The sequence below is a fragment of the Panthera tigris genome, chromosome F2, assembly GCF_018350195.1.
Source record: "Panthera tigris isolate Pti1 chromosome F2, P.tigris_Pti1_mat1.1, whole genome shotgun sequence".
Lineage (NCBI taxonomy): Eukaryota > Metazoa > Chordata > Mammalia > Carnivora > Felidae > Panthera > Panthera tigris.
This window is the reverse complement of record NC_056676.1, coordinates 40,688,765-40,702,683: the sequence shown is the minus strand read 5'-3', so window position 1 is coordinate 40,702,683 and position 13,919 is coordinate 40,688,765. Positions and strand designations below refer to the sequence as shown.

Here is a 13,919-nt window from a genome sequence, read left to right as displayed (position 1 = left end):
CTCTTGATTTTGGCTCAGGTCATGATCTCATGGTTTGTGAGTTCCAGCCCTGCATTGGGCTCTGCGCTGACAGCAGGGAGCCTGCTTGGGATCTTGGGATTCTCTCTCTCTCCGCCCCTCTTGTGTGCATGCACATACTCTTTCTTTCTCTCTAAACAAACAAATAAATAAACATAAAAAAAAATTATAGAATGCATACTGGGGATATAAAGCCTGCCAGGGATATGAAGATGAAGAGGATATATAATTGCTGCATATTGAGCCCTTACTTTCGATCAGGCACTCTGCTAGGTGCTTTACATCTGTTTAATGTTCACAATAATCCTGCAAATGTGGATATTATTAGCCTGTTTTACAGATAAAGATATGGAAGCTTATTCTGGGCCACATAGCTTAGAAGAGGCAGAGCCAGGATTCAGACCCAAACCTGTATTTCTCTGTTCTCTACTCTACTGCACAGTTGGGTCTTCAGGATGTTCATGACCATCAGGGAAAGAAAATAAAGTATTATAGATGCTCTGCTGATCAGTGTTTGTGCAGGGTGTAGGAAAGATATTAAGTTAACTGATTTAGGAAAATATTTCAGAAGCAGCTTTTGTTTTCTTCGGAATACAGTCTATCTTCACATATTTTCAGATTTCTACCTACAGTTTGCACTCACTTAGTGTCTATGTTGGGGGACTCGAAGACAGCCCTCAGGTTCAGTGGTTACTAGAAGGACTCACAGAACCCAGAAAAACAGCTATACTCATAGTTACGGTTTATTACAGTGAGAGGAAACAGACTAAAATCACTAAAGGTAAAAGGCACATGGGGAGTTCAGGAGAGATGAGGCACAAGCCTCCAGTTGTCCTCTCCCACTGACGTTGTATGTACAACACTTAATTCTCCCAGCACTGATGAGTGACAACACATATTGGAGTATTGCCATCCAGAGCAGTTCGCTCAAGTCTTGGTGTCCAGAGATTTTGTTGGAGGTCAGACATGTAGGCATGGAGTACCAGTGTGGCTGGCCTAAGTTGCTCAGTCTCCAACCCCACCACAGGTCAAACTGGTCTATAGCCCACACCTGAGTCAAATTGTTGGTAAAAACTATCTTCTGTGGCCCAAGGCCTTAGGTAAACTAAGATGCTCTAATCAGGCAGGAATTGACAAGGGCTTAGAGTTTATCTCCCAGGAGCTGGTTGAAAGTGAGACATTTCTTTGGAATGTGTGGGATTTGAACACCAACTGTTTACACTATCATTGATACGTTGTGAAACCACAGGAATCTACCCAGAGCCTGAACTGATTGCAGGTATCTTAGGGATTCATAAGCTACTTGGAATGAGAATAAACCCTCCATGCCCATGCTATACTTGGTTCTTTGAGTTCTTGCTGTCCAAATTCGCTGTCCTGTTCTTTGATGCAGATAGATCCCCTCACTGTTGTGTGACAACTCTGCAGCTTTTTTACAGTACGATAGTGAGTGTTCATCCCTACCTTTCTTTCCAGGAAAAGAGTATGAAGTGGAGAATGCTTGGGTATGCCTGGGCTTTGTTTTCTGAAGCTATAAGTGAAATCTAGAATTCCTAATCTTACATATGTTAAGATAAGCATATGCTTATCTTGTTAGTATAAGCAATATGCTTATGTGGACAGGGCTACTGGTTTCCACTGTACTCTCAGAATTTTCATCTGTTTTCTATAGGCAATGTCTAGAGTATGGAGAGATGGTCAGAAACATCCTGTACATATTTACAGACTCCTAACCACAGGTAATAACCCTTCAGTATGACAAAAAATGTAGTCTTTTGAAGAGTTAAAACAATTTTTTTTTGCTCAGTCTGTACTTTGATATCAGAAATATTGTTATTTTGTTAAACAGTATGCTAATAAACATGTTTTACCCTACAAAAATAACAGACTTAAAGATCTGAAGGAAATCTAATCAATGTTTTCTCTTTAGGTACAATAGAAGAAAAGATTTATCAGAGACAAATCAGTAAGCAAGATCTTTCAGGGGCAGTTGTAGACGTAACCAAGACCTCTGAACATATCCAGTTCTCAGTAGAGGAGCTTAAAAATTTGTTTACATTACATGAAAGTTCACATTGTGTTACCCATGACCTGCTTGACTGTGAATGTACAGGAGACAAAGATCATACAGGTTAGTTGTATTTTAATTCTGTTATGATGGTAAAGTTAATTTATCTCTCTTTAGCAGTTGAAAACATTTAAATACAGAATAACTGAAATATTTACCATTTGCGTTTATTACTTTTCTTTTTTTTCTCAGGTCATAGGGCACCTGCCAGATGAATATTTGAGAAAATATTAATTAGAACCTTATTAGTTGTCTCAATTTAGCGTCTTCTGAATTAGTTGTTAAATGTTTAACTTGTTTAGGAAAATCTTTCAAGTCCTGGTATAATGACTTCAGAGTTACAAAAAATGTTTTTAATCCTTATTTCTATTTCCTAAAAAACATACTTGACAGAATAATCCTACTGTGTTTTTTTGGTTTAGAGCTTATTTATAATGTGGTCATACCTTCTGAGGCAGTTAGCTTGGGCCACCATACTTCTCAGTACTTGACAGACTCCCAGTGCTGCTTAAGTGAGCCTGAGAATGTCAGCCCTTCAGAGTTGACACTGTTCAGATAGGAACTGGATCAGGAGTAGGACTTGAGCAAGCAATATCCAGTGGTTTGAAGTCCCTTGGTAAATTGTGTTGAAAAGGTTTAAGAAATTAGACTGTACAAGACTGACATGGAAGAATTATATTTTATGTAAGTCAACATTTGATTCTCTCTCTTGTATGCTTTTTCTATTTTAATAATTTCTGCTTATTTTCTCTTCATTTTTCCTTGTATTTACTCTGTTTTTTTTTTTTTTTTTTCTTATTTTTCAAGTGGAGTGCTTAGTTTGATGATTTTAAGTCTTCTTTTCTAACGTGGGTATTTAAGGCTGTAAATTTTCCTCTCGGCTAAATCTCGTAATTTTGATATGTAGTCTTTTTATTATTCAGTTCTAAATGTTTCATATTTTCCACCGTGATTTCTGCTTTGACTCATGTGTTGTATAAAAGTATGTTTTAAATGTATTTTAGTTTTTGTTATTGTGTTCCGGCTACTGCAATGTAGTCAGATAGATATATGGTCTGTGAGATATGATTCTTTGGTAACTATAATGATGTGTGTGGCCTGGTATGTGGTCACTTTGTAAATGTTTCTTGTGTGCATGAAAACCATGTATATTCTCTTAATTACGTAGTTTAGAGTTGTGCCATGTTAGTCAAATTTTCTGTTAAAATCAATTTTATCTTGTTTTACAGATTTAAAAGTTAAGTATTTTAACTTATAAATTGTTAATATATTTACATGGTCAAGTATTTAAATATATAAAATGTATATATGAAAACTCTATGATACCCTTGTCTGCCTAATTTCTAGCCCCTATCCCATAACCATTATTAGCTTTTTGTGTGTCCTTCTAGATATATTTTTATGTTCATGCAAATAACTCTGAATATATATTCTTGTCCAGTTTTCCTACCAGTAAAGGGTAGCATAGTAAATAGATATAGGTCTGTACCTTTTTCACTTAATAGTATATCTTGAAATCTTTCCATATCATTCCAGAAGGTTTCCTTATTCTTTTTTTCCCTTATATAATTCTCCATTTTACTTGTCCCCCACAGGTATCATTAGGTATAATTACGGGTATAATTAGGTATATCAATTAGGTTCTTTCCACTCAGTGTATATCTTTATTCATACATCTTTTTCCATATGTTCAAGTATATCTATAAGGTAAATTATCAGTGCTGTTGGGTCAGAAAATATGTACATTTATAATTTTATTTTATTTTGCTTTATTATTATTTTTTTTAATGTTTATTATTTTTGAGAGAGAGAGAGAGCACACAAGCAGCAGAGGAGGAGCAGAAGAAGAGGGAGACAGAGGATTCAAAGCAGGCTCTGTGCTGACAGCAGAGATCCTAATATGGGGCTTGAACTCACAAACCGTGAGATCATGACCTAAACTGAAGTTAGACACTAAACCAACTGAACCACCCAGGCGCCCTATTGTCTTTTCATGTTCTGCTTATTCCAACAAAGGCCTACTAGTGGTTAACTCTCAATCTTTGATTTCTCAAAGTATATTTGTTTTTTTTCTCTCTCTCAAATGCTGTCTTTGCTAGGTGTACAATTCTAGTCAGTAGGGTGTTTTTGTTTTTATTTTGTCAGTACTTTGAAGGTATTATCCTACTGTCTTCTAGATTCTTAATGTGTCATCTCTTAAGACCTCAATGATTTTTGACATTGACAGGATTTAGATATTAAGGAAAGACAGTTTTAAGCGTGATGAAATTTTAAAAGAAGTCTTTATCTTTTAGAAATGTGAAGTGAAATATTTACAGTTGAAATGATATGTACAGTTGAAATGATATGTACTATGTATTGATTTCATAATAATAAGGAAGTAGAGAAAGCCTAAATAAAACAGGATTGGCTATTGATGGTTACTGAAGGTGGGGTGCATAATAAATCTTTAGGTTCTTCATTTCTGTCTTGTCAACTTTTTCTTTTTTATTGTTTGTTTATTTTTGAGAGAGAGAGAGAGAGAGAGAGAAAGCGAACGAATGGAGGGGGGAGCGGCAAAGAGACAGTGAGGCACAGAATCTGAAGCAGGCTCCAGCTTCTAAGCTGTCAGCACAGAGCCCGATGGAGGGCTCGAACTCATAAACTGCAAGACATGACCTGAGCCGAAGTTGGACGCTTAACCAACTGAGCCACTCAGGCGCCCCTATCTTGTCAACTTTTATATATATTTGAAATTTCCTGTAAATAAAATGCTTTTTTTTAAAAAAAATGTTTAGTTTTGAGACAGTGTGAGTGGGGGGGGGGGTGCAGAGAGAGAAGGGGACAGAGGATCCAAAACAGGCTCCACGCTGATGGCAGTGAGCCTGATGTGGGGCTTGGACTCAAGAACCATGAGAATATGACCTGAGCCAAAGTCACATGCTCAACCATCTGAGCCATCCAGGTGCCCCCATAAATAAAATGTTTAAAAAAAACCCTTTCAGTAGCTCCCATTACTCTTAAAGATAGAGATTATAAAATCTCCATTTTTTTTTTCTTTTTGACAAAGTGTTTATTGAATTTAATGTGGCTATGGGGTGTCTCTTACTGTATCCTAGAATTCTAGGAATCAGGGAGGCAGTAACGTGGCAATGGTGAATTTGGGAATCTGGTCCCCCAAAAGTACCTGCCGCTCCACCCCTAACTCCTGGATGGCTGCCAGGCGGATCACGCCTCTGCTGGAGCCATCCTGTTCCATGGCTGAAGTGAGGGCATTGGCAGACACTCTTCCTTGGTCATGCCTTCCCGGTAGGTAGTGTCGACATAGTCCTAGATATAGGAGCTCCCAGAGCCCCCAATGGCAAAGGACTGCCTTACCATCATACCCCCCCAGGGGCACCGAGTACACCTGGCCTCCTTCTTGGGGGTCCCAGCCTGCAGTGATGATTCCTGCCATCAATTCTTCCTGGTATAGGTAACACATCTCCTTAAAGAGGCTGGCGGCTGTGTACAGCAGCGGAGGCTCATTTAGCTCAATGCTGTGGAAACCAAGCTGATATGTGACAGCATCATCTACTGCCTGGGTATCTGCTGCTGAGCATGAGTGGCAGCAGAAGATACGGTCATGGATAGGGGTCAGCTTGTCAGTCACTCGATTGGCAATGTAGGACCCAGTGGTAGTTCTGGAGTCGGCTTCGAGAACCACGCCCCCTTCAAATTGTATGGCCACAATAGTGGTCCCTGTGGAGACTTCCTGGCTTTCCCAGTCGGGAGCAATAGCCTCGGGACCCAGGGCTGGGACAGACCCCGCTCCTCCACCAGATTCTAAGGTGGCCGCCATCTTCCTCCTCTAAAATCTTCATTTTAATTAAAGTTTTTTTTTTTTTTTTAATTTTTAACATTTATTTATGTTTGAGAGAGGGAGAGAGATTGCAAGCAGGGAAAGGTCAGAGAGAGAGGGAGACACAGAATCCAAAGCAGGCTCCAGGCTCCAATCTGTCAGCACAGAGCCCAGTGTGGGGCTCAAACCCATGAACCGTGAGATCATGACCTGAACGGAAGTTGGACACTCAACTGACTGAGCCACTCAGGCACCCCTTCATTTTAAATAGTCAATTGATTTTTTGAGACAAAAGTCTTTATTATTTGTTTAATGTTTATTTTTGAGAGAGAGAGCTTAAGAGTGAGGGGGGTGGGGACAGTGAGAGAGGGAGACACAGAATCCCAAGCAGGCTCCATGTAGCCAGTGCAGATCCTGATGCGGGGCTTGATCTCAGAAACTGTGAGCTTGTGACCTGAGCCAAAATCCTGAGTCAAATGCTCAACTGACTGAGCCACCCAGATACCCTGTTTATATATTTAAAACTAAAATCTTTAAAGTGGTTAGTTAGGATAGGGTAGTGCTGTAACAGGAAAGCACAGTGGCCTACCACAATAGAAGTGTATTTCTCATTCATGTCACAGGGCACATAATAGTAACTAACTAGTGGACAGCTAGTTACTATTACTCGCTATTTACTACTACTAAATCTCGGAGGTGATTTAGTGATCTAGGCTTCTTCCACTTTTCATTCTACCATCCTCTTAGGCCTTAGAGTTCGCTGCTGGGATCCCTGCATCTGCCAGCCAGCAGGTGAGAGAAGAAGAAAGGTAGAAAACCATGTGATATGGGGGATTTTTCTAAGCCAGCCCTGGAAGTGACCAGAGCACTTCTATCCGTCTTCCATAGGCCAGACTCCATGATTGCATCTAAGTGTAAGGGAGACTAGAGAAATGTGGCTGAGTGGTCTGGAGGAAAGAGATAGGGATTTCATGAGTAACTACTAGCCTCTGCCATTCAGGATTTGATCACAGTGTTTTGCATCTGATCCTTGAATGCACTTTACCCTGCATTACTCAACTTTTTGCATCTTTCTTTGGCTTTGCTTTCTGGGCTCTCTGGTTGCCTTGGGCTCCTGTGAGTTTGTCAGACTGTGCCAGACTCCCTTCACTTTCGTTCCTTCTCCTGGAGTGCTTCACCTCCTTTCCTCATCTGGTTCTTGCCTTCTCATCCTTCAGATCTTAATAAAACAAGTCAGTTCTTGTTACATGTGCTCAGAGTCCCCTGTATCTTAATTCCTTACCCTTACCACTGTAAGTGCCTTGTCTTCGATTTTGAAATCTAGGAAGATTGAAAGACCAGAAGTTGTTTTTTTTTTTTCTTTATAAGTTTGCAACAAACTTATTGGGTGGCAAAAACTTTAAGTCAGTGTGACTTAAAGTAGTCATTAACCAATTTCATAAGACTATTCATATGACTTGCTGCAGAATATTAATGTGTTTGATGATGGAGTGCTGTCCCAGATCGTTCCAATTATATTCTGAATTTGGAAACATATCTGTCCCAAAGGTTTTAGGTAAGGGATTATATACCTGTAATACATCTCTTTGATTATTTGTTTAATGTAGACCACGATGCCCTTGAAGTCAGAGACTAAAATGTAATAAATTATATAAGCTCATTGTGTCATAAAATAAAAAAAGTACTATTTATAGTAGGGTATTGATTGGCCTAAGGATTTTCTCATTGTTTTACTTATTTCAGGTGATTCGTTGGAAAAAGTCCCTATCTCTAGAAATTGTCAGCTTGGTCCACATCACCAGAAGTCTAGCTCTCTGAAACCTCTCTCCATGTCACAGCTGAAGCAATGGAAACATTTTTCTGGAGATCATTTAAATCTTACAGATCCTTTTCTTGAAAGAATAAGAGAAAATGTCTCATTCTTTTTTCAAAATATAACCAACCAAAGTACTGTTATATAAAAAGCGATTACTTCATGACATTCTCTTGCCAACTCTTTAAAAAATTAACATAATAATTAAATGTAATTTTTGAAAACTAATAGAATTATTTAAGTTATATTTTTTGTTGCAAAATATAATTTTGATACATGGTCAAAATTTGAGTTGCTTAATTTTTTGTATGTATGCTTCAATGTTGAAATATTAAAGACATGCTTCTGTCATCAGATTATTAATTAATGTTTCATAATTAATGCACTTTTATTAAATACCCATTAAAGAATTTTAATAAGGACTATAAAAAGGTAAAATACCTAGTCTCAGTCTCTGGGAAATCTGATCTGATTAGGAATATTAGACACAGATGTGTGAGACCATTGAAAAACTTGATCAGTTTAAACTATAGCTCTAGGGAGCAAGAGAATCAGCACCTAGGACTGCAGAGGCTGACGATCCTGAATGTAATAGTTGCTGCAAAGCAGTTGGAGTGAGCGTGGTCAGTAGGTTGGGGCAGGAGATGAAGGACGATGGGACACTTCAGAACACCAGCTTCTAATCTGAGACCTTAGACACATGGGGCACTGACAAGCAGTCTGTAAAGCAGTGTCCACCAAACATTGTTTGTATTCTGAATTAAGAAAGGTTCGGCTACCCTCATGTCGAGAGTTGTCTGTAGTAATTTTTGACATTAAAAAGAGACTTTTAATTTTAATGTACAAAGCAAGCTTTAGAAGACTGAAGTCTACAAGGAGAAAGGAATTTCTCAGTCTCCAGCTGGGGCGTCTACAATCAGCTTCTGCTTCCATTTAGGAAAATTTCTTTTAGGCTGAATATTGTCTTGAGGTCTTGAATAAAGACTCAATAATTATGTATGAGCAAATCTGAGTTCTTCAGATTTCTAGTGCCATACCTGGGCAGTTGTACATCTAGGATTCATGAATAGGCCCAAATTTGTCGGTGAGGAAGTAGTCAACTAATAATAAGCAAAAATGGTGTCTCTTGGCCCTATGTATAGACCTCATATATGAGGCTTTCCATATAAAACTTCTTTCAGTATCTATCTTGCATCATGTTATTCTCAGGTGTAAAATCCTTAAAAAAATACAATGATAGAGACTAGTAAATTTATCGTCTATCTTAAACTGTAGTGGATGCTAGAGCGTGCTGTCCAGATTGCCAGTGTGTTTGTTTCCCTAGGTGTCTGCCACCACTCCTAGCCAAATCCCTGCCTAAGTATAGCCCTGAGCTGAAAAGCGCTGCCTCACCCAAGGTTACGCTCCCTCCGCAGGGTAGCTGTCATCCAGTGATTTGTTGATGTAGGTTGCAAAGGCCCAGCTCCAGAGCTCTTCAGGACAAGTCTAAAGGATGGTCCAGCTCCAGACCTCCTCAGTCGAGGCTTTTGCTGCAGCTTTAGTGCAGTTCAGCCTCTCTCTCTGTTCAGTCATGCTTCCCTCACTCCCTTACAGATGTTCCAAAGAGCACTTCCCAACAAATTCGCTGTAAGCAAATCTGCCTCAGCATGTTTTCCGCAGAAGCTGACCCATGACGCTATCCACGACGTATCGCTGAAGAAAAGCATTTTAGTAATTATAATTGATGGCATTCAATTGTAAATACTTGTAGGCAGAATAATTTAATTGGATGAGCTGATATGAAAGTTTAAAAAATAGTATAAGTTTTGCTTTATACTATTTGAAAAATTAGACTCTGCAGAAAGAATTACCACTTGTACATTCACAGTGTTGTGCAGTCACTACCACTATCCGTTTTCAGAAAAGAGTTCTCTTCTTAATGTCTTCCTTTCTTTCTTCCTGGGCACTGTCAACCCAAAGCTGTTGGCCTCCATCCTAACTGATAAATGCGGTGAACTCTTTTCAGTCTTTATCTCAGCTTTTTTTCACATTAAATACTGGCGAACACTTTCTTCTTGAAACTCTTGCCTTCCTTAATTTTGATTAAATGAGTATATTCATTTGTCATTCCACAAATAGTTTTTAAATTAAAAAAAATTTTAACGTTTATTTATTTTGAGAAATAGATATAGAGAGCAAGCAGGGGAGGGGCAGAGAGAGGGAGACAGAGAATCCCAAGCAGGCTGCACGCCATCAATGCAGAGCCCGATGTGGGTCTCAAATCCATGGACCATGAGACCATGACCTAAGCCTAAAGATGCCAACCAACTGAGCCACCCAGGCACCCCTAATTTTAAAGTTTATTTATTTATTCTGAGAGAGAAAGAGAGTGGGGGGGGGCAGAGAGGGAGGGAGAGAGAGAAGCCCAAGCAGGCTCCACACTGTCAGCACAGAGCCTGACTTGGGGCTCAAATTCATGAAGTCGTGAGATCTTGACCTGAGCCAAAATCAAGAGCCAGACGCTCAACGGACTGAACCACGCAGGTGTCCCTCCACAAATATTGAGTAGCTAGCAACATGTTGGACATTGTCCTTGGGGTTGTGCATACAACAATGAATACCACAGGCAGTCTCCATCCTGACACTTTCATTCTAGCACACAGAAAACAGTGCACATATGTAATACAGCACATGATAAGTGCTATGAAGAAAAATAAGTGGAATAAAGGAAAGATATTAAAGTGGGGCTGTGGATTGCTATTTATATAGGATTAATTTATGCAGAGACCTGAAAGAACCATGACTTTCTGTTGGAAAAATGTTCCAGACAGAAGGAACCTCGTGCAAAGGCCTTGAGACAGATGAAGGAGTGTATGACATGTTTGAGAAACAGCCAGAGGTCATTGTGGAGAGAGTTAAGAGTAGTAAAAAATGAGGTCAAAGAGGTGATGGTGGGGGGCAATTCAAATGGTAGAGAGCACTGAAGATGGTCTTGAGAGCTTTAGCTTTTACTCTTGAGGGAGATGGAAAACCACCAGGATTTGAGCCAAGGAAAGACATGATCTGAATTGCTCTGGTGATGGAACGGAATGGTGGAACATGGGGTGGAAGCAAGATGAGTTACAAGATTATTGCAATAATCTAGTTAAGAGATAATGGTGATTTAGACCAGGTGGTAGCTGTGAAGTGTTAAGGAACAGTTGGATTCTTAATATTTTTGAAGGCAGAGCCAACAAGATTTATGAATGGATTGAAAAAGAGGAAAATCAAGAATGACTCCCAAGATTTTTGGCCTGAGCCGAAGGAGGAATTGTATTGCTAGTTAGTGTGATGGGAAGACTGAGAAAAGAGGTTTGTGGGAGATCTGAAGTTCAGTTTTCATTATGTCAAGTTTGATAGGCCAGGGAAGATGTCCAATAAGATTCATAAATGAGTTCAGAGCCTTGGTCAAAGCTAGAGATAAATTTGGGATTTTGTCAGTATATGTATGGTATTTAATAAAGTCATGAGATTGGATGCCATTACTTAGGTAGTAAGTGTAGGTAGAAAAGAGATAAAGCAGCTACATGTAGGGATAAATATAATGATAGCTAGCACTTATTAAGTACTTATTGCTGTGTTCTAAATGCTAAGAGCTTTGCAACCTATGAGATAGGGTTAATATTGTCTTAGATGAACTGAGTTTTCTAAACTGTTCAATTACATGTCTAAGGGTAGTCGTGAGACTTAAGTGAAATAATGTATGGTTAGTGAGAGAAATATTATCTTGGCTGCTTGCATCAAAATTTCTCTTAGTCTTTATTTGGAAAAACACCTTATTAAAACTTGGGTGGGAGAGAGTAAGCCTTGGGTGTTGGTTGCTGTCAAAGTGTAATGAAGGAGAAAAATTTGGAATTTTAAAGGCAATCTGAGGAAGGGTGAAGAGAAAGAAAAATGAGAATATGGAGGGGAGGCTGGGACTGGGTTAGATAAAAATTCCCAGTGACAGAACTGGAGGATATTTGAATAACAGTTGTTTTCCATGTAGTTGTTTGCTGCATAGTTCTGGAAGTAGCCCTCCCTTTATCTCTTTCCCACCATGAAATCTCGATGGAATGTTGGAAGAGGCTGAGTTTTGTGAGGGAAACCTTTTGACACGGGACAAAGGCGACAAGTGTGACATGGGAGCCCAGAGGCTGAGAAGCACAGGTGATGGTAAGCCCTTGGGAACTGAGGATGGCTTTGGACTTTGACAGGCCAGTTTGTGGGGGTTCAAACTCATTTAATTTAGATGTGGAAGGGCACCCAGTTAACCTATGGGTTGCATATATAAAGCACCTTTCCTGTGGCAGATGCTTAGTTTATAAGAATTCCCTTCTTTTCCCCTTCTCTGTGCTCCCCTGCCCCTAGGTCTGTGATATAGCACTTAACATATGGTCTGTAACTGTGTACCTGGCTCTTTCTTCCACCAGGCTGAATTCTTTGAAGATAGGAATTTATTTTACTCATCCTAGGATTGAATTACCTTGTGTGGTCTCTGGCACAAAATGGCTACTTAAAAGTAGGGGATTGGATGAATGAATGAATGAATGAATGAATGATTGAATGAATGAGTGAGATACTTCAATTCTTTTTCTTCCTTAACCACCATGATTGGGTTCCTTGCTCATAGATCTAAGCTTCAAGGTATTTACTAAGCTGAGCATGGAGCTGTGCTGGACCCTGAAGAAAGCAGAGCCAACAGTTTTTTCTTGCCTTCTGGCAACAATAGACTTCCGTTTTTGCTTTCACGATTTCTAACTATCTGCCGCATGAACTGACGAAAGTTCTCAGTATGATGGGTAGGATTTGAGTCACATTTAAGTCATTTCTAATTACACAAACACACCTTTGACACATGGTCATGTGAATTCTAGTTCTAAATGATAATATGAATACATTAATCACATTCTCATTGAGACCAAATCAATGATGAATTAAAATGCAAACAGCTCTGATTAGCAGAATTCAACTTCCCAACAGCCTGTTTGTCCATTTAACAGGATGTACGATAAAGGAACAAGTCAAAAAACCCTGCTGTCATTCTCTGGTGCAGTCCTGACCTACGTCACATTGCTTGGGCAATTTAGTATCATAATATATTGGCAATTGAAATTCTGTGATTTGCAGCAAATAGCATGTATAATCAGCAGATGGCACTGTTTCTCTGAGTTGGTCCCAAATTAATACTGGGTTCTAGAGGGGTTTGTAGACCTGGCTGTTTTTGTCATTGAAGGAAGGATTCAACAAAGGGATATTATTTTCTTCTTACCTTGTATGATACAGGGCTTTTTGATTTAGACTAGTTTCCTGTGGCATTCTATAGCTGGCCTGTTGCTTTAAGCCATTACAAACTTCCATCCCTGAGATCCTTTGTTGTCCACAAAATCAGTACCAATTCAGAATACAGCTGTTATGATTAAAAAAAAAAATTGTGAAAGAAGAATCCTTATTGACACAGACAGAATGGTTTGTTGGGGTTTGTTACACCTACTTGAAAACCTGAAACGTTAAATATAATTTAATTTTTATGAATTTTTTTTAGATTCATTAAAAATCCTGTTAAGTCTCTTCTCGAGTAATGAAAAGCCAACAAAGCAGACCAAAACAAATAATTCCTTTATTTTTTGAGGAAATAAAATCCTCAGCAAAATCCTGCAGACATTTTCTGAGTCGTTTTAATGTTACTGGTAGGGAAAAGCAGGGGGTAGGAGTGTTATCCCTCATCTTTGTTGTTATCTTTATCTTGATAGAAATATTTGGTACCCATTGGTATTTATACTGCCACAGAACAATAGAAATGATATTTTAGAATTGATTTTGATTTGATTACATTGCCTATTTTGCTCAGATGGACAAGCAAATTTATAAGATACAACAAGCTGCATCCATTTTTAGATTTATTTCTCTTTGGAGAAGCACACAACACAGGTACCAAGAAACCATGTATTGCAAAAGCAGAGCAGAAGTTTCATGACTTAGGCCAGGTTTTCATATCCCAGTCACTCTGCCCCTGAGATAATCTGTGGTCTTGTGAGATAGGATCGAGGGGGTGTGGACAACCTCGGTTACTGGAAGCCAACAGCTTTGGGGCCCTTTAGTCTTTGTACCTCGCTAAGGTTGGGAAATAAAGAGTAAATATGGAGGCCAACATATCCCTTGCTTTGTTGATAACAGCTTAGTTGATGAACTCGGCTTGAGGT

At 39.1% G+C, this 13,919-nt stretch overlaps 1 protein-coding gene and 1 pseudogene across 4 annotated transcripts in view; one reads left to right on the top strand and one right to left on the bottom strand.

The window, feature by feature from the left end:
* Window positions 1-7,929, top strand: part of LOC102965968 (RAD54 homolog B) — a 94,540-nt gene extending 86,611 nt beyond the window's left edge. For 2 of the 4 annotated variants that reach the window (XM_042973202.1, XM_042973203.1), the window contains exons 13-15: window positions 1,691-1,757; window positions 1,949-2,149; window positions 7,650-7,929. In XM_042973202.1, the coding sequence (XP_042829136.1) occupies window positions 1,691-1,757; window positions 1,949-2,149; window positions 7,650-7,867 (486 nt within the window). In that variant the 3' untranslated portion in view covers window positions 7,868-7,929. The remainder of the gene's footprint in view (window positions 1-1,690; window positions 1,758-1,948; window positions 2,150-7,649) is intronic. The other 2 variants (XM_042973204.1, XM_007082771.3) reach the window with 1 other exon arrangement.
* LOC102965687 lies at window positions 5,196-5,906 on the bottom strand (annotated as a pseudogene).
* Window positions 7,930-13,919: the final 5,990 nt, after the last annotated feature.